General features: G+C 37.0%; 5 protein-coding genes across 6 annotated transcripts; 3 read left to right on the forward strand and 2 right to left on the reverse strand.

The window, feature by feature from the left end:
• LOC110409733 (large ribosomal subunit protein eL24-like) lies at positions 1–1649 on the forward strand. Of its 2 annotated transcripts, XM_021419194.2 has the most exons (6): positions 22–54; positions 174–238; positions 674–749; positions 880–981; positions 1076–1224; positions 1316–1649. In XM_021419194.2, coding segments are annotated over exons 2-6 (486 nt in total). In that variant the 5' UTR covers positions 22–54; positions 174–236; the 3' UTR covers positions 1473–1649. The 2 variants fall into 2 exon arrangements, with proteins under 2 accessions (XP_021274861.1, XP_021274869.1); XM_021419186.2 differs by lacking the exon at positions 174–238 and having other exon boundaries at positions 1–54.
• Positions 1650–4458: 2809 nt separating this feature from the next.
• On the forward strand, positions 4459–7718 carry RBL3 (RHOMBOID-like protein 3). Its single transcript, XM_021419174.1, has 5 exons — positions 4459–5161; positions 5954–6117; positions 6304–6467; positions 6660–6910; positions 7455–7718. Exons 1-5 carry the CDS (start codon positions 4851–4853, stop codon positions 7567–7569), a joined length of 1005 nt encoding a protein of 334 aa, XP_021274849.1. The 5' UTR covers positions 4459–4850; the 3' UTR covers positions 7570–7718.
• A 784-nt stretch (positions 7719–8502) lies between these two features.
• LOC110409749 (Bifunctional inhibitor/lipid-transfer protein/seed storage 2S albumin superfamily protein) lies at positions 8503–9198 on the forward strand. Its single transcript, XM_021419214.2, has 2 exons — positions 8503–8852; positions 9074–9198. Exons 1-2 carry the CDS (start codon positions 8512–8514, stop codon positions 9081–9083), a joined length of 351 nt encoding a protein of 116 aa, XP_021274889.1. The 5' UTR covers positions 8503–8511; the 3' UTR covers positions 9084–9198.
• A 997-nt stretch (positions 9199–10195) lies between these two features.
• On the reverse strand, positions 10196–15346 carry IQD24 (IQ-domain 24). The gene is given in 5 exon segments (XM_021419162.2): positions 10196–10476; positions 10478–11203; positions 11524–11601; positions 12344–12544; positions 14823–15346. Coding segments are annotated over 5 exon segments (1377 nt in total). The 5' UTR covers positions 15168–15346; the 3' UTR covers positions 10196–10449.
• Positions 15347–18277: 2931 nt separating this feature from the next.
• Positions 18278–21304, reverse strand: LOC110416901 (cytochrome P450 87A3-like). The gene is made up of 8 exons (XM_089783751.1): positions 20696–21304; positions 20156–20480; positions 19843–19992; positions 19476–19727; positions 19175–19409; positions 18961–19067; positions 18744–18871; positions 18278–18648 (listed from the first exon to the last, which is right to left on the reverse strand). The coding sequence occupies exons 1-8, from the start codon at positions 20890–20892 to the stop codon at positions 18534–18536; spliced, it is 1509 nt and encodes a 502-aa protein (XP_089639877.1). The 5' UTR covers positions 20893–21304; the 3' UTR covers positions 18278–18533.
• Positions 21305–22188: the final 884 nt, after the last annotated feature.

Raw genomic sequence — 22188 nt, forward strand, 5'->3', positions numbered from 1 at the left:
TTCATCCTGCAAGAATAATTTCATCAGAGCAGCGGCTGCCGCCATGGTTCTCAAGTTCGTTTCTTCCCAACTTCTTTATTATTTGTTGTCTTTTCTTTTTTTGGCCAAGATTTATTTTTTGTTTCGTAATGACATCTTCTTAACCATTTCATTTGGTGCTCTTTTGATCTAAGGGCTCTTTCTTACCCGAGTTGATTCTTCGTAACGTGGGAAGCTTAGATTGAACAGCTAGACAAATGTAAACGTAATGCGCATTAAAAAGAAAACCAATTTTTTCTCGTTGTAACACATTGTTTGATTTAATTATATTTGCTTAGTAGTAGTATTTTACATCAAATCTTATGCTTTAATTGAGCATTGATGTTAAAGTTTCTGCTTCAATAGTTATGTGATATGTTTAATTTGGTGTAAAGGGTAATATGTTTGAATGATTGTTTTGCTGTAGTTGAATGTTTAATATGTGAATTAGTTTGAATGATTGTTATGGTTTATGAAATTGCATGAAGAGCATAGTTTAGATTGATATCATTTTGTTTCCTTAGTGGTGTTACTATTAGTTTTCATGTCAATAATTTTTTTAGTATTATTTTTTAGCTTGATAGAATGGATATATCCTTGTGAACTTAGAGTTCTATAGAGATTAATACTGCAATTGGTAAATTTGAGATTGCAGGACTGAACTATGCCGCTTCAGTGGGGCCAAGATATACCCTGGTAAGGGCATTCGATTTGTTCGCTCAGATTCTCAGGTAAGCTGCAGTGATGCTGATTACTTGGTTTCATTGAAGTGCGGTTTTCTTTTGGTATTTGTTTTTTGTTTCCTGAGTTAATTTTACTGATCCCTTTAATGAAATTCAAAATCATTATTCTTCCATTAAGGTCTTCCTCTTTGCCAACTCCAAATGCAAGAGGTACTTCCACAACCGTCTCAAGCCATCTAAGCTTACCTGGACAGCAATGTACAGAAAGCAGCATAAGAAGGTGAGCGTATAAGCCCTCTTCGTCTTTAACAGAGAGGAAAACTCTAGGTATTTCTTAATGACTAATCTTCATCTTTGGTTGCCAACGTCTTCAGGACATTGCTGCAGAGGTAGTTAAGAAGAGGCGCCGCACCACAAAAAGGCCCTACTCAAGGTCCATTGTTGGTGCTACACTAGAGGTAATTCAGAAGAGAAGAACTGAGAAACCTGAAGTGCGAGATGCTGCACGGGAAGCTGCTCTACGGTATGCTTACTATGTTGTTGCAATTACATTGTAATGGAATTATCCTTGGCATTAGAAGTTTCTTTCCTGAATCACATGATCTCATCTGCAGTGAAATTAAAGAGAGGATTAAGAAAACTAAGGATGAAAAGAAGGCTAAAAAGGCTGAGCTAATGTCCAAGCAACAAAAGACTCAAAGTAAAGGTAGTTTGCCCAAGGGTGCTGCACCAAAAGGCCCCAAGCTTGGTGGTGGTGGTGGAAAGCGCTGAAACTTTTACTCCTGGTGTAATAGAAGTTCTCAGCAATTTTGTATTATTTAATATTGAAATTTTCTGCCCTGGATTTTTCATTAGCTTGCACTGAGCAAATTTATTGGTTCATGATATATGGTTATGGTTGCAAATGGAGAAATGAAAGGGAGTGTAGATCCTTTTGGATCTTTCGTATTTTCTGGATTTTTATTTAGAGTTCTGATTGCTCACGAGTTGGTTACCCAAATGTGGCATTGTTTGAAAAGCTGGAAAATATTTGTTTCGTCATGAATGCCTTTTGTGTGGTCCTGAGGTCAAAGAGCGAATTGCTATGGAATTGAGAAGAATCTTCAATTCATATATGCTCCTTTTCCTTCTTCTCAGCGCACCTCTTTTTAAGGCATCTAGTTACCTTGTTAGGTTTTGTTGTTTCTGCCCGTAAGTTGTTGCGGAATTGGGTTTGTTGGAACTTGTTTGCATTACTGACCAAGGAATCATGAAGATTAGGTACCTTGTTTCCTGCACATGCTAGCCTGAACGTTGGGGAGCCACCCGGAGGCTTGATAAGGATGTCAGGACTCGATGGTAAATTTTGGTGAACGGGTCTTGATGTTAGGTCCTGAAGGGAAATTGCCCCATTCCAAGAACCACATTCGCTTGTGGCCTGTGGGTATGATCTTGGTCTGCACATAGCGGGGCATGCCTACCCTGACGGTGATAATAATGACCAAATTCAAGCATTAGTTATTTCTTTTGCTACAGAATTCAAACATGAAGTAAATGAGCAATACGTTCCTCTTGATAAATTTTATCATTTCATTTGATTTTATGATAAGCGTTGCTACTCTCTTTTCGTAAACTTAAATGAAAAAAAGAAGAAAAAACTGTAACTTCAATGAGAAGAGCTCAAGGGGTTGGGTGCTTGGGGCCAAGCCAAGCCTAGATGACGTTCCCGAAGGAGTAAGAATGCGATGAACTATGAGTCTATGATTGCCACAGGTCAAGAGCGGAGAGTGGCTTACAAGTTACGCGTAACAGAACCACTTCAACTCTGTCTTCACTCAGCCAACAAATCTACCGGCAACTGGGAAGAAAAAACTACTACTAGAACTAGGCAAGAATCATGAGTCAACAGGCGTACACGTGCATCAACAGCATATAACGATTGTTACAAGCTCCACCATGCTGTCGCTATGAATCTTTTGATTTCTACAAGCTTTGATGTTGTTGTTGTCGATTGCCACTTTATTCCTGATTGCTTGCAAGAAAGTTTTGATACTGCCAACCCAACTTCGTAGAATAAAAAATGTGAAATGATATCTACGTCAAGGACATGCTTTCATTTTCAATGCTTTGCTTCTACTGTTGGGAATTTGCCCTGGCAGGCAGGGCTGGCACCACAAATTTTCTTTCCTCGTTCTAGATTTGCTAATTTTCTAGTTAGGAAGGAAACACTGGATTGTTCTAACCGTGCAGGCCAGGCTGGTCAGCACGAACGCTGGAGTGACAAAATAGGTAAACTATGAGTTTTGTACATGATGAGTTTTAGGTTCAAACGTTGTATGGCTTTGCGTGTTGAACTTCAATCTGGATTTATAATTACGATTTCTTTTATTTTAAACACGAAATACTGCTGTAATTTTGTTGATAGTGATTCAGAGTCCAAGACAGCAATCTGAAGAGTCAAGGAATGACAACTAAAAGGCGAAAAGCATTATCTCACTCATATAACTTGAAAGAAGCAGCCATGAAGGCAACAATGTGTCGGGGAATAAAAAAAAAATAATGTGAAACAACAAAAGCATCATATTCCTCTATTACACATCAAAATAATAATGAAAAGATTCTTATAAACTCACCCAGAAGTTTCTAGTCGTTGATACACTCCCTACAAAGTGAAGTAACAAATAATTTGATTGGTTAGATAAATGGTAATATGCTTGCTTGAGATAATTGTGATCCCATTCTACCTAACACCGAAAACAAGAAGAATTACAGGGCATTCAGGCTTGGCAAAGTCGCTCAGCCTAATAGATATAGGAGCTCAAGCTTTGTGAAATGGAATGAAATTATTTCTACCCTTTTTACCTTTTTAATAGAATATTCTCTGCTTCTACCTTTGCCGCTTTTCTTTCTCTGATTTCTTGAAGATATTATATCGATGACATGCACTCAGATGGATTAGGAATGAACTGGTTAGCATAATCAAACACTCAGGACAAACATAGATTTAGCTTTTGAAAATTATTTAGAAATTTTTTATATGTTTTATATAAATTTTGTTGCATCATTAATTAGAGATAATGATAGGTAGGTGCAAAGTTAACTTTCATGGGAAAAAAAAAGATAAGTAATTGTTTAAAAACAAAATAGATACCAACTAGGCAATCAATCGCTAATCCAAACGTAGAAGATAGGTCCAAATGAAAGGAAAGAAAGACCCATCTGTGGTCTAAGGTTACACAACAACAAATCTGATAAGTGATTGTGCACTTACCGTTCAATATTCATCTCCAACTCATTTATCCACTGACAAGTTCTAAGAAACTATCAATTGGTGATATTAATCTTGATAAAGCTTGAAAGCTATATCTTATACGACTTCGTATTAGGAATAGGTAGGATTGCATTTCCCATTATGACAGTTCAAATACAAGTTACCCAAACCTTGCATCGAGTGTTCCTTCCCGAAAATTACGTAGCTGAAATGTTCTTGGCGGCCTAAAAACCTGCTAGCTTGGTGGTCAGTTTCATGATAGGCAGGTGTTAAATCATGAATTCAAACAATCAAAATGGATCCTATCCCTTTCTCCCTCATTGTTCTTTTGATTAACCAATATTTTCATTTTGCCCTTTTGGTTAAGTGTATTGTACAAAACAGAAAAAGGTTTTTGCCATTTTGTTAGTACTATTATCTTAGCTTGAAGCAGCAGCAGACAGGGCAGAGGCAGCCACTATTTAAAAAAAAACCGAGCGTCAGTTTAAGTCATCGCGAAACTGAAGTTTGGGGTAACTGGCAAAGCCAGCGCACGTAAGTAGAGCCCGCTTCCCATGCTCCCACACCCCCACTCCAGCAAAGACCTAAACCAATAACCTTTCTTCTCGTAAACGACCAAACTTAACTCTACTTACGTGGCAATCAATGAAGGGTCTTCTCGTAATGGACCCACGGTTTTAGGTACCCGATTTCCCTGCGAACTGCGCCAGTTAGAAACCTGAAAGCAAAAGAAAAGAAAAATACCACTGTCCCACTGTCTTCACTATGGAACTTCTCATTAAACCCTTCACCAGCTCCATCAAAATCCTATCATAATCAGGCAAAAGTTTCAGGATAGAAGAAGCAAAGAGAACCACAAACAGGTTTCTTTTTTGTTTGGCCTGGGGAAGAGAGGGAAAATGCCAGGGGACGATATAGAGAACAGGGGAGGAGGGGTGAAGAGAAGCGGCAATAACAGTAATGCTACAGGCAGCGGCTATACATCTTCATTAACTTACATGGTAGAGGATACGGAGACGCAATGGACATCGTGGCTGGTGCCTATGTTCGTGGTGGCTAATATTGCTGTTTTTGTTGTCGTTATGTATGTCAACAATTGTCCCAAGCAAAGACATGCGAGGCTTGTCGGCAAGTGTGTGGCGAGGTTTCTTGGTCGGTTTTCTTTTGAACCTTTGAGAGAGAACCCACTTTTTGGTCCCTCTTCTTCTACGTAAATTACTTATTCCTTTCATTCCTTTTATGTTCTTTTGTGGTTAGTCCCTTTTCTTTTATTGCTTTTATTTTTCTTGGGTTTAATTTCTGGAACACGTGTTTCTGGGTCAGTTTGAACTCTGAATTTGGTTGACCTTTGGTGTGATTTTGGAGCAATTATTGGCCTATTTCCTAACTATGGTTGCTCTTTGATCATTTTTCTACTGGAGTTGTCAAGGCATTAAATTGGGTTGTTGTAGGAAGAACTTAGCAGAAATTGCTTTCTTCTTCCAATTCATAATATTCTATCGGATTCAATATGCCATATATTTTTTGCTTTAATAAGTTGTTGAAATTTATTTTTCTCATTGCTTGGCATGGATGTGAGATGCTAGGTCTCTGGTTTCCATGGATTTTTCATTTATTCGCTTCTGGAATTAGAATTTATGTAATCTGTTGTAAGGCTCTCATATGACGAAAACACATTTGCCAGTGTGTTTCTTTTTTCATTTTGGGCTCTCCAGACCTAATTTTTGTTCTGATTTTGAATTAGGGATTTCATATGAATATCCTGTATTTTCATGTTATATGAGGTTTTCTTTTTTTACCGATTAGTGATTTTGAATGTAAAACTTTCGTTGGATCAGCTGAAATGCTTTATTTTTATAAATTTCAAATCTAAACTATCACCCAGTGTCCGTTGTTTGTCGAGTTTGGTTATCAGAACTTGTGAGTTTTAAGTGTTCTACGCTTTTCTTTTCTATTTTTTTATTATTTAAAAAGAATGAAGAAATTTTGTTACGGTTGGCAGATTGAAGAAGTTGGGAGCTCTTGAGTGGAACAAAGTTGTGCCTAAGCATCAAGGATGGAGGCTTGTAACTTGCATCTGGCTACATGCTGGTGTTATTCATCTTCTTGCAAACATGCTGAGCCTAGTCTTCATTGGTATACGCCTTGAACAGCAGTTTGGGTTTGGTGCGTTTCTCCTTCTGTTTTTGAAAATTTATCTTAAGGCTTGTTCATACTCTGTATGTAACATATTGAACTGAATTGCAGTTGTTCTCTTTTAGCTTCTTGCTTTCTTTGTCTCCCCTTAAACTGTCTGTCAATTAGAATTTCAGATATTGAGATGATCTGATATTTGCTTTTAAAATGTGGCAGTGCGAATTGGAATTCTTTATCTTTTGTCAGGATTTGGTGGAAGTGTTCTCTCCACTCTGTTTATCAGAAACAGCATCTCTGTTGGGGCCTCTGGTGCTCTTTTTGGACTTCTTGGCGCAATGCTTTCTGAACTAATTACAAACTGGACCATATACACAAACAAGGTGAACAATATTAAACATTCTTTTTCCTTGATCATGGAATGTTGTAGCATATGTTATCACAATGTTAACCATAGTAATATTTTAGTATATTACCAGGCTGCATCCCAAACGTTGCTTTCATCAATGGAATAGTTTTAATGGTCTTATTAATGGCTCTTTGTCTTGCTTACTCCCTTTCTTAATATTCCTCAGGCTGCAGCTCTGCTAACTCTTCTGGTCATCATTGCCATTAACCTGGCAATAGGAATTTTGCCACATGTTGATAATTTTGCACATATTGGTGGGTTTTTATCTGGGTTCCTCCTTGGCTTTGTTCTTCTTCCTCGTCCTCAGTTTGGGTGGTTAGAGCGTCAGAATCTTCCGGCTGGTACTCGTCTGAAATCCAAGTACAGGCCTTACCAATATGTCCTGTGGTTGGTTTCCGTGGTGCTGTTGGTTGTAGGGTAAGTAACCCTTTTAGGCGTCAAATAATTGATTGTTGTTATCCTTAATCCATATCATTTTAAGATGATTGTATCTTGGGGATCATAATGATTTGAATGGCACTTTTATCTACAAAATCATGGGTATTATGAAAATTTGGTATAGAATAATTTTCTTAAATTCTGAAATGACTTGCCAGGTCCTAGATTCATTTTCTTGTTATGCAAAAGGCAAACAGAATGCAGATATTTCACTTTTCTGCGACTGTTAATGCTCCTTCTCATCTGTCATTTATAATGGTGGTGCATATTGAGGTAGTGGGGCATGGATTTATCCTTCCATATCGATGACAACTTGAGACAACTTAGAAGACAGTCTTTGGTTTATGTTCCCTGTCAATGGTAACTTGTTTCCATGGCATGAGATGGTTATCTTTAAATCTTAAGATCAGGAAGAAACTGGAAAATTTTGTTGTATTATGTATACAGAAGTCGTATCAAATTCCATGTTTCTGCAAGGCCAACGCACTGACTCAATTGCTTTCTATTCTTGCTAAAATGTCAGATTCACTGTTGCATTGGTAATGCTCTTTCGTGGAGAAAATGGAAATGAACATTGCCATTGGTGTCACTATCTGAGCTGTGTCCCCACCTCTAGATGGAATTGCAGTGAAAACTAGCACTGGATAAGCTTCACTTTGTCTGGAGATTTCTTTTTTTTCATGCAATTTGTAAATGCAAAGTTATAGCTTAGGGGTGTGAAGTGCTGTGTTTTCTGTATTTTCCTTTCTTTAAACATCAGAACGCTGCTATGATTGTTGCTTTTGCATCTCTTTACACAATTATTTTATGTACATGATGAAGCCTTTCTTATAAACAAAGAAAAGAGAAGAACAGAGCAAACTTATTCCTTTTCCAGCATATTATGCCAAAAAATTTACAAGGCAATTACTTTCATCCCGTTTGGAACGGGTCATGGTCATGTGACCTTAAGGTAAAAAAAAAAACTACCATAAATGGCGTCACCCCTACTCAAACCGGAGACCTTCAGTGTGTTAGACTGACGTGATAACCCACTACACCACACCTTGCTCTTTTAATGGCGTCTGTAACGGCTGCTGTGATTGGCTATGTTTGCTTGTCTTTGACATCAGGGCAAAAAAAAATAAAACTATAATAAATGGCATCGCCTGGATTCAAACCGGAAATCTGCAGTGTGTTAAACTGACGTGATAACTAACAACACCGTACTTTTTTCAGGACTCAGGCTTGTAGTATTTTTCAAACTGACATGTACACAGGATTTTCTACATTTGTGGGGTAAGCGCAGTGCGGTCCACCGTAACTTTAGCAGGGCACGCAGCTCTTGGGCCAAGTCATTCGAAGTAAGATGCCGTACTGGCCAGTGTGGCCTGTCGCATGGGCAATTTGGCAGATACTCATTCAACCTTCATGAACCTCCACACGTTTTTCATTGCATACCAATTGCACACCAACCCAAGTTAAATCAGCGCTATAAATTTTACATGGATTTTTCTTTCCCAGAAGCCAAACTTATCTAGTAGGCTAGTAGGACAAGGTCCAAACTCCAAACTAACGTACCTTAGATAAAATAAATTGAAATGGGGGATCACAGAATAATGATAGGTGTGTTGATGTTGCTTTCATGGGCCGCCTCAATAGCTGCTGCCGTGGACTGCACCACTGTGACAGGGCTAATCTCAGCCTGCTCCACCTTCATTACCTATGGCTCACCCGACCCCTACCCGGGCTCGCCATGTTGTGATGCTGTGATGAACCTGAACTTGATCGCGGACTCCACAGATAATAGGAGATCCGTTTGTGGGTGCTTGATGGGGCTCATTACCACTTACAATCCTAATTCCACCGCTATTGCTACTTTGCCAGGCTTTTGTGGAGTCGCACTGGGCTTCACCGTTGATCCTAACACGGATTGCAACTTGTATATCCTTCAATCTCTCCCTAAAAATCATAAGCATGTAGGCACACATGCACATACAGATATGCATGCATCATGCATCCTTACAGACTTGTGATAAGGGTCGATGATCATGCTTTTTTTGATAAATGCTGTTTATTTACGGCTTAAGTCATTACTTGGTGAGCTTGCCCTTATTTTAAGTTCTTGGTTACCTCTATTTGACATAATTGGTTGTTCTGCAGCATTCCATGAATGAGAATTACAGGGGATGCAAGGTGGCTCTAATGAAGAGACGCATGGAGGATCAAATAAGAAGCTGCCTTCAGCTACGGATAGAAGGATAAAAATACTTCACAAGCAATAAAAGAAACAAACTTTCTTTTCGCTACATCTGAATTCTGCTTGTGTAAAAGAAATGATTTGACAAAGGACTAATTAATCACACTCATTTGATCTTGCACTCGATTACAATTATTACATGATCTTGTAACTAGATTGATTAGATCTAAATCATGATTGCATTTGTTACTACTTTTGAACTGAACTTGATTGGGATGATCCACATATGTTATTGTTCATTTTTTTTATCCTTGATTTGAACAAGTTAAATAGACCATTACCACTGATCACCTGTCCTTTTCACCCTCACTGATTGTGGTCGATAACCTATAATCAAAGACCGCAATGATTCTAAGAAGACTAAGCTGTGTCATACTCCTCGAAAGTGGTACCAAGGAAATGAACAAATAACTTGCAGTTACTTCACATCTAATTCATGTGCTACAACCGTTTAATGTCATGGACCATACTCGTGCACCAAAATTTGGAAATAATAGCAAATCATGAACAAGAAGAAACAAAGAAAAAGAAAATCAGAGGACAACCATGCCATGATATCACATTCAAAGCTGTGGGTGAGTTGATTTTGTCTTTTCGCTCTTTCTGCTTGGGCCTCGAGATTGATTTCATGTTATCATTGAAAATTTTCACTCTGTTGATCCGAAACTGGTTCTACAAATCGTTGTCAGCAACTGTTTGGGTTACTGTGCGATTGTTGGTTCTGGGAATCCAAGGTTTGGTTTGTTTTGTCACGGATAATAAAAGAATGTTGTCTGTTCACCATCGATATCACCATGTTATGTAGGCGCTTCAGACACTATTGATAGGACAAGGACAGATGATGAAGCGAGGCCATTGACAGAAGGCAGGTGCTTGGATGGATTTAACCTCCGTGAATCCACAGTGGTATACACACATAAGTCGAACTGAAACTCTTTTGTTTTCTTCTGCTATTATTTTCAAGAGAATTTGGAGTTGAAAGTTGAAACTGATCCCAACACAGCTAAAGCACAAGCGAGGTAGCATTCGTAGAACAGCAAAGTGGTTTCATATATAACCCTGTTACGTAAATACAACCTAATTTAAGAACCGCGAACTGAGAATCTTAACATGTTGGAGCGACTGACGGATCATATTTTTCTTTGGAAGTTGTGCCCGTTTTCCATATCAATAATGTTAAGATTCATCGTGCGGGTACAAAGACTGTAACATGTGGTAAATTAATTACAACTCTAGCATTGCTGTCACACACCAGGAAATGAAAATAGGAGGGGAGGGATCATTCCCTTTGGTTCGCACTAACCAGGCCTATTCAAGCGACCAGAAGCTGGATGGACTCTGTACCTGAAGTCAAAATGTTGAGGAAAATCTCTTTCTGAATTAGTCCCCGAATCCCACAACCCCTGAATAGTTCGTCTGGTTGTACCATATTTGTCAAACTCTAGCCTCTGCCTCGGGGCACTCTGGGACCGATACTTGGCCCGGGATGATTCCGTGTTAGTCATGTAATTGGGATGACCAGAAAATCCACTTAAATAGCCCCATGAGCACTCACTCCTTGCGGGTGTGAAAGGACTTCTCCTAGCACTACTTCCAGGTCTGGATGATGCAGAAAGCACTTGTGGGCTGTTGTCGGCGGTCCTTAAAACTGCTTCATCTTTTCCTCCAGGATATTTCAGAGAGCTTAATGATAAAACTTCTGCTGAAGTGAGATTTGGTAAGGGCTTTGACGCTTTTCCTGATAGCTTTCTTGGGGAGTCGTACGTCATAAAGCTGTGGTTATAGTCCAAGGCTGAACCATGCTGAGATGCCCTAAAGTTCCTGTTGCTTTGTTGGGTGTTCAAGTGAGGCTTCCAAGTATCTACTTCAAGGATTTTGTCACTCTTCTCATCATCAACAAGCCCATGTCTAAGTGGAACATCTCTGTTGTTGTTCCATAAACTTTCCTCCATCCAACGATCTAACCAATTTGAACCCATCCGTTCTTTCTCTAGATCAATGATGTCCCCCAGGTTGGAATTTGAACCGCATCTCTGCACGGACAGAAGCAAACTTAAAGAATCATTTCCAGATACAATTTTATACCCAAGTGCATTTAAATTTTTAATGGTGTAGGGTTCAGTGATCAACTGATTTGGGAACACTACTTATGACTGACGGAATCACGTTTAAAAGTTAAAAGCTAATCATATCCTAACATCAAGATGTTCAAGGATGAAAATTATTTCCTATTTAAAAGGTTATGCAGAACGCTATCATCAGGGATAAGCTGAAAAAACAAAATCATTTCTCATGTAGGATACCACATAGGTGCATCCTAAAATGGGAGACTACAGTGCCAAGAAAGTGATACCTTGAGGATTGAGGGCCCATCAAACTTAGTACTATAAGCACGGAGTTGGCATTCATCTTTTACAGAACTTGCAGGGACCTGCAAAATTATCAGGAAAAATAAGCATGATGAGCATACAGATAAGTTATTCTCAACAAGGTCTCATATACTGATTATTCCTCCTTACAGTACATTTTGGAGCAGTAAAACACATGTTAAAAATTGGTGGCTTTTGTTTCTATTTGAATTATGGATTCAGCCCAGTACAGTTAATTTTGTCTTGACCACAACTGTGGTCCTTTCGTTGTCCAATGATTTTCAAAAAAAAAAATCTAGTCCTTTTGACCACAGTTGATCTGCAGCTTATCATTATAGGTTAATAGCAACCCAAAACCACTCAAGGTTCTTAAAGTTATAAGAGCATAAGAGAGGGCTTGTAATGAACCTTCAGCCTGACCTAGGTCACTGACATGCCATGTGCATAAAAGTGTACAAATTTTCTTTAAGAGACACAATTTGGAAGCAAAAATAATTGATTGGTGCAGTAAGCGGACAAGGAGAGTTCCCCCCTGTATTATGCAGTGTCTTTTAAACAGAGTCCTATTCAATGCGCTATGGTAAAAAACAAAATCCTCCATAAGGTTATCAGAACTTTAAGTAGGAAAAGCAACTGGTCCCTCAGTATTTCAATTCATTAGTGCATTAGGAATCATGTGAGCTCATGGCAAGCAATATCAAACTCCATGTTTTAGCCTACAACGAACCTTCTAAATCATGTTTATTAATGAATAAAGAAATTAATACTGTATCTGAATGTCAACAAGAGTAGAGGCCTGCTTACAGCATTTCGTGAATGGGACATCTTGCTGGCAGAATCAAAAGATTTTGTCACATAAGCACGACTGGCACGGGCTCGAGCTTGCAGTCTGACCAACGTTTGCATGCGCCTGAGCATGTCTGCTGTTTGCTTTCTCACAATGTGGCCTCTCACTAGTGCTTGAAGCTTCACCAATGCTTTCAATGCCCTCAGTGCCCTCCGTGCCTGACCAAGCACCAGAAAAGGTCAAAGAATCAAGCATCATTTCCATCAGAGACTAACCAAAACCATCCAATACCAATCCAATTAATTGAATGATAACCTTTCTAAGAACTTTGCAGGAAGAAAATAGAAAAACAAAAGAAAGAAAAAGGGCAGACTGGCATTTCTTTGGTCCTTTCAGAAGTTAAAGTCTCTAATGATAGCTTTAGTTATTTAGGCCGTTAAAAAAATGATTTACACCATCTTCAGCATGAATTCAACAGGCAAGAGGCCCATGGATGAAATCATTATCTTACATAGCAAATGCAAAAGAGGGAAGTAACAGAAAAGAAAGAATAACCTCTCACATCTAAAGATCATACTAATAAATACCAGTACTACTAATTTAACCATGTCTTTACAGCTTTACGAAAGTTTAACCCAATTGTTTAATAATCTGCACAAGTAACTTTGTCCATTAATTATTGCTGGCGTGCTCATCTCATCTCCTTTGAGAATTAAAAATATCCTCCAGCAAAATGGAACACTGGAAGGCGGGCAACTTCAATGGACAAATAAACGAATTAGTTGCCACTATTTTTTCAGTTTTTCTTGAAAATTGTAGCCCAACATGGCAAATCTGGCAATGCATAAGACATATACAAAAGAAGCTTTCTCTTTTCTCTTTTCTTTATTCAAACCAGAAGAAAGCTTGGAACTTGAGATAAAAGTAAACTATAGGAATACTAAAATCTAACAACTTTTCCTAAAACTAATTAACTTTCAGGAGAAAATTAGTACTCGGTTGTAAAGCTGATGTTAAATAAAGCCTACCCAGTTGGAACAATTATTTCAATTCTGGTCGAATATGATCTAGCCAGCTCACTAAAGAATAAAGGAGGCCCAACAGCTTCGCTGCAACTGAAAGTCTTGCAGAATGATGCCCTACTAAAAACGAGGGAAAACTTGCATACTACTTGTGAGGGTAGAGATGCGCCCTCTGTCTAGTGTCCACCCCAATAAAGCAAGATAACAGTTTTGACAAAATATTTCTACAAAGCAAAACTTGGGTAGAATAATTTCGTCCACAAAGTAGTATTTCCCAGCTCAAATTATATTGTTCTTTTTTTTTTCTCTTTTAACACAGTAGGAGACAACAAAGGAAAGACAGAAAGCAAAAAGAGGAATATGAAGTTGTGAATTGGGTCAAACAAGTCGTGCTAGTTTCACATGCTTACACTTACTCTGGTCATCTCATATGTTATCCCATCACTTCACGGACTCACTAAAAAAAAAAAACATTTTCTAAATTTTCTTCTTCTGAAAATTGTATAAAAATTTGCATGTCTTCTGATCGGTGAGAAACTAATGCCATTCAGGCCTCTTCAGTTTCCCCATGGTACCAACACACCCAGAAAACTAGAAAGCAAACGCGTGGAACGCTGGTGAGCTTGGTTTTCGTCACAGTATGACGTCACTGGTACATAGTCGAAATGAAGTAGAACACACGTGTGGGAAACTCCACGTACGACATGAGATTTTCAAGTAAATGGAGAGTTTTTGAAAAAAGGGCAGAAAAATTTTAACAAATAAGACAGTGAAGAAGGTTAGAGGATAACAAGGAATCAGTCCCTTGTGATAGCCTGATGGCGAAACAACCACCTTTTAGTGTCGGCGCACCTTAATGGCCCTTTACAACACCCCTGTTTCTGTTCTTGTTTCTCTCTTCTTCTTTGGGACCATTCCCAGTTAAAATAATAATAATAATAATAATAAAAGAAACAGTTTGGTTGGAATTAAACAAAACAAAAAATGGAACACCTCATATGCTCTTGCCCAAATAAGTGTCCCAACAACACTCTTGACACTTGAAAGGTGTTAGCTCTAAAATCTATCTTTCCCAAAAGAAAAGGAGGAAGAAGAAGCAGCTTTTCGAACTACTTGGCCTATTTGGAATTTGAAAGGTGAGGAGAGAGCTAAAAGGAATGTCAACCACAGCTCTGTTTCAAATTGAATCCTGATTCAAGCTTAAAGAACAAAGAAAATTAAGTACTACTACTAGTTACTATCTTTATTTAGCAACGAAAGACTTTTTCCTTTTTTTTCTCTCCCATTTGCTTTGACGACTTTGAATCAGAAGAAAGAAAACTGGAGAAGTAAACGAAAAAAGGAATTCACTTAACGAAGAAAATGAAAAGCCCCGTCAACGATATTTGAGTAAAACCCATCAATTTAAGCAAGGTAATCCGGAGGGGCGCATTCACGGAACAATAAAAAATCTTAAACGAAAGTAAACACTAACCAGATAACCTCGAAAAGTGGACTGTATCTTAACAGCCGCCATGTCCTTTGCCAGGCGTCTGTTGCTCCCAGCGGCGCCGCCACCTCCACTCGTTAGCCTAACAACCTCAGCCGCTGCATGCGCTGCCGCGAGAGCAGCCTCAGCTACGGCAGCAGTGGCAGCTGCCACTGCTATGGCGTGCTTGTTGGCATCCAATGTGTCATCGCATGAACCAGATAGAGCATCGCGATGCGAACTTGAAGACGTGGGATTGGAAGATCTGGCAAAGCTCCAACGCCTCCTGTCTCTATCAGGGTGGGATTTGGCGGACTTCTTGGCGCCAAAGAGTCGCCGGAAAAGACCCATGGTTCATTGCCTGTAGACTACAAGTCCACTGAAAGGCATGGTTAACGAGAAAATAAGCCTTTCTTCTTTTAGGATGAAAGAAACGAGAGAACAGAAATGGGAAAGAGTGTATAGAAACGAGTGAGGGAGGAGAGGGAGAGACTTGGATTTTGTGGCCAAATGATCCACAACTCATAGCACTCAAAACCATACGCGTCTCTATTATATCAGTGAAGCACGCGCGTCGATTTTGCCCTTTATATTTAAACAGTTATTATTACATTTACTGACATACGGTAAAAATATAAACACTTATTAAATTAAGGATATGTTTGTTTGGTTGACGAAATATATAAAAATAAAATAGAATAATTATAATATAAAAATAAAATAAAATAATTATTATTTAATTTGATATGAAGAATGAAATAAGATAAAAATAATTATTATGATTTATTGTAGTGATTGGTTAAAATTAATAATTTTAAAATAATAAATAAAAAGATAAAAATATTTTTTATTATTTGTATGATTATTTTTATTATATTTTTAAAATATTAATAATTTTATAATTTAAATATTAATATTTTATTTATAATTTAATATTATTATTAAAAATATTAATAATTTTAATTCATTTGCAAATTTAAAATATTAATTTTATAATATATAATTAAAAACAAAAACTTTTTATTATAATAATATTTATTTTTAAAACAGCAAAATACTCTTCACATAATTTAGTAAAACTTATACTAAAAGACAAATATAAGTAATTTTTTATTATTTAATTTTTATTTTCATTAAAAATTTAAAAATTTAATTTAATAGTTTACTATTAAAATATTAGTATAATTTTTATATTTAATATTAAAATATTAAAATCCAATATATTAATAAATTAATTAATAAAACACTATAATATTAAAATATTAATATTTTAATCATATTAATATTAATAATATTTAACTTATATAAAATATTAATATTTTAAAATTTATAAATATTTTTTCTATTTTATTCTTTCTTTTTCCTTTTTTTTTTCTTTTCCATGGGACGACTACAAAAAATGTAACCGGTGTAATGAAGCGTCGATCTGACACATCATGTGTCCGAATTTGGCCACTAAGGTGTCAAATCGACGCTTCCTAAGATTGGATTTGATCGTGGAATGTCAAATCCAATTGTGAAGATTTGGTTCAGAAACACCAGATCTGGTCTTCTTGTAACTAGATTTGGCTGTGGATCCCAAATCGGACAACTCTTCAATTGAATCTTATCGAAAGGTATTAGATCGACGCTTTCTGACCATATTAGGTCATGGAACCGTCATCACCGCAATCATCGTCTGCCGCTGCCATCGTCCACTGATGATAAGTATAAGTTAAAGAGAGTATGAGAGAGGTAATAACGTGAGAAGAGAGAAAGAATAAGGAAAAAACGAGAAGAAAAAGAAATATTTAGATGTTATAGGGTTGTAATACTTTTAAGTTATAAGGGGTATTTTAATCTTATCAGATTTTAAAACTATTCCTCAGTCATGTAATAACAAATACCATGAGAGGCTTGAGTTTAATTAAACTTGAGTTTTACCTATTTTAAAAAATAATTAATACTAAATAATAGCTATTTTTTATAACATTGCTTACCAAATAGGGTAAAGAAAAAAATATAGAAATAGATAGAGAATAGCTTAACTATTCCCTGTACCAAACATGCTGTAAATACAGTAAACATGTCACATATGAAATTAGTTGATACAAGTAATTCCAAGCAAAGTGAATATTATTTTAAGTTCGAGCAGTTGATATAATGTTAATCGTGTGAATTTCTTTATTCAAATAATAAAGTTTAAATTCTTTTTTTGTTTAAATAAAAAAAATTACATCACTTTTTATTTTTATCATTGTCCAAATAGAGAATTACATTTTATCATGTAAAACTAGAAAAATTAGAACAAAACTATTTTTAGTGTAATCCATTGTGTATAATGTTACTATGTCACGGGATTTTTTTTTAATGATTTACATCAATAGATTAAATTAAAATTTTAAAACTTTATACAGAAGAATTTGATTAATCCAATCACAATTTGACTGAAATTATAGTTGATATTTATTAATTATCAGTATATTAAGAACTATCACACATGTGAAAAAGAAATATCAATGAAATCAAAGAAAAGGATTAATTACGTTGAGCTTAATTGATAAAAGTTTAAAACTTAAGGTTTAGGGTTTGGGAAAAACATATAATTTATGGGATTAAAAAAATTATATCTCAACATACAATTCAAACTCAATAAAATTTTTTTTTCTCCGTAAACTAAATAAATATTCGTGTATTAAAAAACAAAATATAAAATAATTAGAGCATTAAAAATAAAGTTTAAATAATGGGAGTTTATTTACAGCGCCGGCCAAATGGAAAAGACATGATTGTTCCTGTTTCAAAAAAAAAAAGGTACCTTTGTTTGTCATCATCAATTCCTTTTGGCAAGCATTAGCCATATTTTGAATTCAAATGTAGAAAGAAAGCAACGCAGAAGCAGTAGAAAAAGAAGAGTAAACAAGTGCAGAATTCAAATCAGATAAACTGACCTATTGCAAACTTGACACGAAGAAAACAAAAGGAAAAAGTTACCCACTTAAGGGGGAGGAATTTACCCCATCATTACTTATTAGGCAACACAAAAGAAACAAAAACGGAAAGGTTGTAATTTAAAGCAAAGCTTTAGTATCATGGATTGATTAGCATAATCATTAAGCAAAAGCCTGAAGATGGCTAACGGAGGGCCAAATGTCACTGCTGAGTTAGGCCGTTTAGTGCTCGGTCGTTGGCGAGTAGGTCCTACGCGTTTTAATGCGAAACACATGTTATTTGGCGCATTACCCTACGAATGCGGAGTCTACCTGTGGCTGTGGAGTTCTAGTGTCAGCATTACTACCTTAAGTCTTGCTTTGCCCTCGTGTTTCTTCCAAACCATGCCTCGCATGTCACTCTGTTTTTCTTTGAATCTTGTCTTAATGCTTTATTGACCTTTGTCCAAAATGTAGTTGGAAAAAGTGGAATCATATTCTTTAATTTTCAACTCCTTGGATACATGGATGTAACATGTATATCTTAATCAAAGACTCTTCATGAGAAACATGAACTCGTGATTGATTGTAATGAAACTTTATATTTAAATGGAAGAAAACAATGGATTTCCATAACACGCGGAACCGAGCGACTTAGAAATGGTTGTGGGGCTTTGAGCCCTTTATTTAACAATTTGTTCATGCATTGGTTACAGCCAGAGGCCCTGAGCTGTGTAAGCTGCCTTATTTACTGTTCTTTCCCAAAGGCTGGCTTAGTTACATATTGGGCTTTTCCCAGGTGTTGCTCTCACTGTTCTGCAACACTCTGGTAGGAATTTTTCTTGGAGATTTGAACGTGGAAACCCTCTGGAAACACCAGGCCGGGCTGTCTAACAGCATCTCCTTCCTTGATCACTGTCCACCTAAAGCAATAGTAATTTACAATATTTCATTTCGTCTTCAAGGATTAAATAGTGAATAACAATTTTTAGAGGTCTTAAATTAGTATTCATCTTACCTGTATTTCGTGACCAAATGATGAAGGAAAATAGACATTTGCAGCTTCACGAATTCTGCTCCAGCACAAAGTCTCGCGCCACTACCAAATCCCATAAAAAACTTAGAACCTGCATTCAGTTCTCGCCCCTAGTTATGTTGTACTGGTATATTAGTTTCAAAAAATAGACTAGAAAATGGAATTGTCTCAAAGTTTTCCCAACAATCAACTAAATTACCTTCCATCGCCATGGATTGAAGGAAAGGGGATCCTCATATATGTCAGAGTTCAAATGAACAGCAGGTGTACAAGCCAAAATAATCCAACCTGCAGGAATTGTATAACCTGTACGAGCCACAGTTCAGACAGAAAAAACCATATATATAACAAGAGCAGATAGGATTTTTACCGTCAAAAACATAAATGAATTGGTTTGGTTAATTTAAACGTGCCTTTTACTTGTACATCTTTGACCACTTTCCTGAAAATTAGTTTCATTGATAACCTGAGATGAAAAGTTGTGAACGTTTTGTGAACAAAATTATTAAAGAACGTCAAATTAATGAAGAAAAAGTAGTGAAATGTAGTCGAACTCACCATATGTGTAAAAGTCATTGATTTATATTCTTTCCAAGTGATTCCAGAATCCTCCGTTTCCCTTTCACTTAAGATTGCTTCATGTTCTTGCTGGTAGGAGATGTGTCAATTTAAAGTATGTCAATAAAGAAAAGTAGCGAATGCTGAAAGACTTACGGTTAATTCTGCTAGCGCTAGAGGGTTGTTGCGAAGATACTGAAGAGCTAATACAACAGCGGAGGATGCAGATTCAAAAGCAGCAAAAGGAAGAGCAAACAGTAAATCTAAAGCCGTCTGTTCTGATAGGATAGTTTCAGCTTTCTTCATTTCTTCCACTACAATATCAAGAAAATCTCTCTGTTGTCTCTTTGGTGATGCACGCCTCTCCTCCAACATACTCTTTATAACCTTCATTGCTTTGTTACGTCCCTGTCATTATTTTAAAAGTGAAAGTGATTACAGATGCAGCATCGTCAGATAAATGATTAATAATCTAGACTTTCCTCTGTTAAGGTTACTGCATAAACATATATGGCATCGGTACCTGTAAACATTTCCAGTAAGCCGTTCCAGGGATGTTTAGAGGAAAGGATATCAAACCATCCAGGAAAGCTGAATAGCATGCTCTTAGCTTCTTGGCGGACCTTGAATCATTGCAACTAAATAGCTTCTTCACAGTAAAATTATATATCATCTGTAAGCAAAGGGATGAATTGTCATGATTTTGGCATCATCGTATTTCATTAAAAAAGAGATATTGGTGATAGATTCGTGTTTTCTCTTTTTCCTTTTTGGCCTTCTGTTGTTATTTAATGCAAGCAGAGTTCAATAAAATACAGTCGGGAGCAAAGTTATACGGTTGCCATGGCTTGTTTCAGTTCCACTCCAGGCTGGCAAGACCACAACTGCAGATTTTTTATGGTTAATTCCTCTGTTTCAGAAAGAAGTCTTTCTTTCAGGCTTGCAGAGCCAAAAAGGTTCAAAATCAAATTTCTCAGGTACTTGTGCAGAAATCCGTGACTGGAGAGAATATTTTCCTTCCCAACGATATCGTCAAAGCTGTCCATGTACCAGGTTTGAACCAATCTCCCTTCTTGTTGGAAAATGAAGCGGTTGACTTCAGGATCAGTGGAAACAACAATCTTCCGACCAACAAGGCTAGCTCGAAACAACGAACCATACCTGGAAAAAGTAAAATGATGCGTTTAGTGATTTCAATACATCTCCAGATTTGGGCATCAATGTTTTTTTTTTTTTTCATTTTATGGTTATGTTTTCTGAAGAATGAACTTAAACAACGAGAATTAAGATGCAGTTAAATGAAGCAGACGTATTGATAATATGATTTATCCATTACTTAAATTGCCGAGCTATATATGTCAACTCTTGCATTTTACCTGTCCATTCTCGTTTTGATGAAAGGGGAAACATCGGATGTGGTGTAGGGAGAAAAGAACTGAAATGACTCTCCGACAATTGGTAAACCCATGGAACCTGGTGGGAGCTTCCCATTGCACCTTGGGTTCCTCCAGTTATAAATCCAAAGTGCTATGCCTAAAAAAAGTACTGCTATGCATAGCAGAGAACACGGCATTTTGGTCTGCACACGTGCACTAGGCAATAGGTTGCACTCCGGTCAGAACAGGAACAGCTGCGTAAAGAGCATTGGGCCGGACCAAGTTTCAGTGCATTGAGAACTACAAGTAAGAAATGAATTCTTTCCTTGTGGCTTTACAGGTGAGAGTCGAAAAGACAGGACAAACAAAAATCGAATGACTGAAATGGTAACTGTTGGTTGCTTGGCAATTGTCTTCACGGTCGTTACCGTCAACATTAGGTACTACGAAACCCAACTCTCATTTATTAGAGCCAACGAAAATCTAACAGACCCAAAGTTAAATTAGGAGATTCCACCGTTCAAATCTCACGGTCCTAACATCAGCGACGGGATGACATATGGGCTTACATCATTGATCATTGTCTCATTGAGAGGATCAAATGAGTTTTATCAGGGGAAATGCTATATGGTTTCTGTCAACTACACGTTATGCACTCGACAGAAGTAGACTATTATCCCTTTGAAAAAGTGGTTGAGTGTCTCTTTGAGTAAGCAAGGCTGACTTTGGTTTATCATCGCATGTGCTGTTGAACGGGGTGTGACCGAACTGAAATGTGCTGGAATCAGATAAACCTATTGCAACGTTAACACAACTTGAATGTCATCATACTCTTGAGCTTTAATCAATTTTACATGTATAGTATAGACACCAAATCTGACGAACCGGCGACTTATTTTGTCCAAATTGGAAAATCTATCCCCTTCCGATCATGGAAGAGAGAGAAAGAGAGAGAGACACACACACGCAACAATGTCTGGCTACGGTTTAAGACAGTCAGAAGCATAATCAATGAAGTCCTTACGAACTTCATTACTGCCATCAGAAAAGTTAAGACAAGATATAAGGCAAATCAAGACCAGCTTCAAATTTCATAGATTGGTTGGGCTGTTGAAATTGAAAGTTTAATCTGGATATAAATCTTGAATGCTAGTTCAAAGCTAGGATTGACAGTCATTTTCAACCTCTAGCTCTTTGGGCACTCGTGTAAGATCATTTGTGGTTCCTAGCTAAATACAAAGATGTTTGCCAATTAGTAGGTTGTTAGATTAAGTGCAACACTAAACCTGGATAAGAGAAGCCGACACCCCAACATTACATTTTTTGTTTTATTTTTTCGAAAACATATTTTTGACTGTCTATAAATAATCTTGAACCATTGAATGTCAAGCTATTCGCACCATCGAAGCCATATCATCACAGGAAACTTTCTTAATTCTAGATCATTGATCTATCAAGAAAAGAAACAAGAAGCAGAATACAATTATGAAGGA

The sequence above is a fragment of the Theobroma umbraticum genome, unplaced genomic scaffold, assembly GCF_002168275.2.
Source record: "Theobroma umbraticum cultivar Fairchild unplaced genomic scaffold, ASM216827v3 scaffold_30.0, whole genome shotgun sequence".
NCBI classification, from domain to species: Eukaryota; Viridiplantae; Streptophyta; class Magnoliopsida; order Malvales; family Malvaceae; genus Theobroma; species Theobroma umbraticum.

Bases quoted from the DNA above. Each gene is read 5' to 3' on its own strand.
- LOC110409733 (XM_021419186.2), top strand. The intron at 750-879 runs GTAAGCTGCAGT...TCTTCCATTAAG, and splicing joins TTGTTCGCTCAGATTCTCAG to GTCTTCCTCTTTGCCAACTC. The intron at 982-1,075 runs GTGAGCGTATAA...CAACGTCTTCAG, and splicing joins ACAGAAAGCAGCATAAGAAG to GACATTGCTGCAGAGGTAGT.
- RBL3 (XM_021419174.1), top strand. From the start codon at position 4,851: ATGCCAGGGGACGATATAGAGAACAGGGGAGGAGGGGTGAAGAGAAGC. The intron at 5,162-5,953 runs GTAAATTACTTA...TACGGTTGGCAG, and splicing joins TTTGGTCCCTCTTCTTCTAC to ATTGAAGAAGTTGGGAGCTC. The intron at 6,468-6,659 runs GTGAACAATATT...AATATTCCTCAG, and splicing joins GGACCATATACACAAACAAG to GCTGCAGCTCTGCTAACTCT.
- LOC110409749 (XM_021419214.2), top strand. From the start codon at position 8,512: ATGGGGGATCACAGAATAATGATAGGTGTGTTGATGTTGCTTTCATGG.
- LOC110416901 (XM_089783751.1), bottom strand. From the start codon at position 20,892: ATGCCGTGTTCTCTGCTATGCATAGCAGTACTTTTTTTAGGCATAGCA. The intron at 19,410-19,475 runs GTAAGTCTTTCA...ATCTCCTACCAG, and splicing joins TAGCGCTAGCAGAATTAACC to CAAGAACATGAAGCAATCTT. The intron at 18,872-18,960 runs GTAATTTAGTTG...CAACATAACTAG, and splicing joins TCAATCCATGGCGATGGAAG to GGGCGAGAACTGAATGCAGG.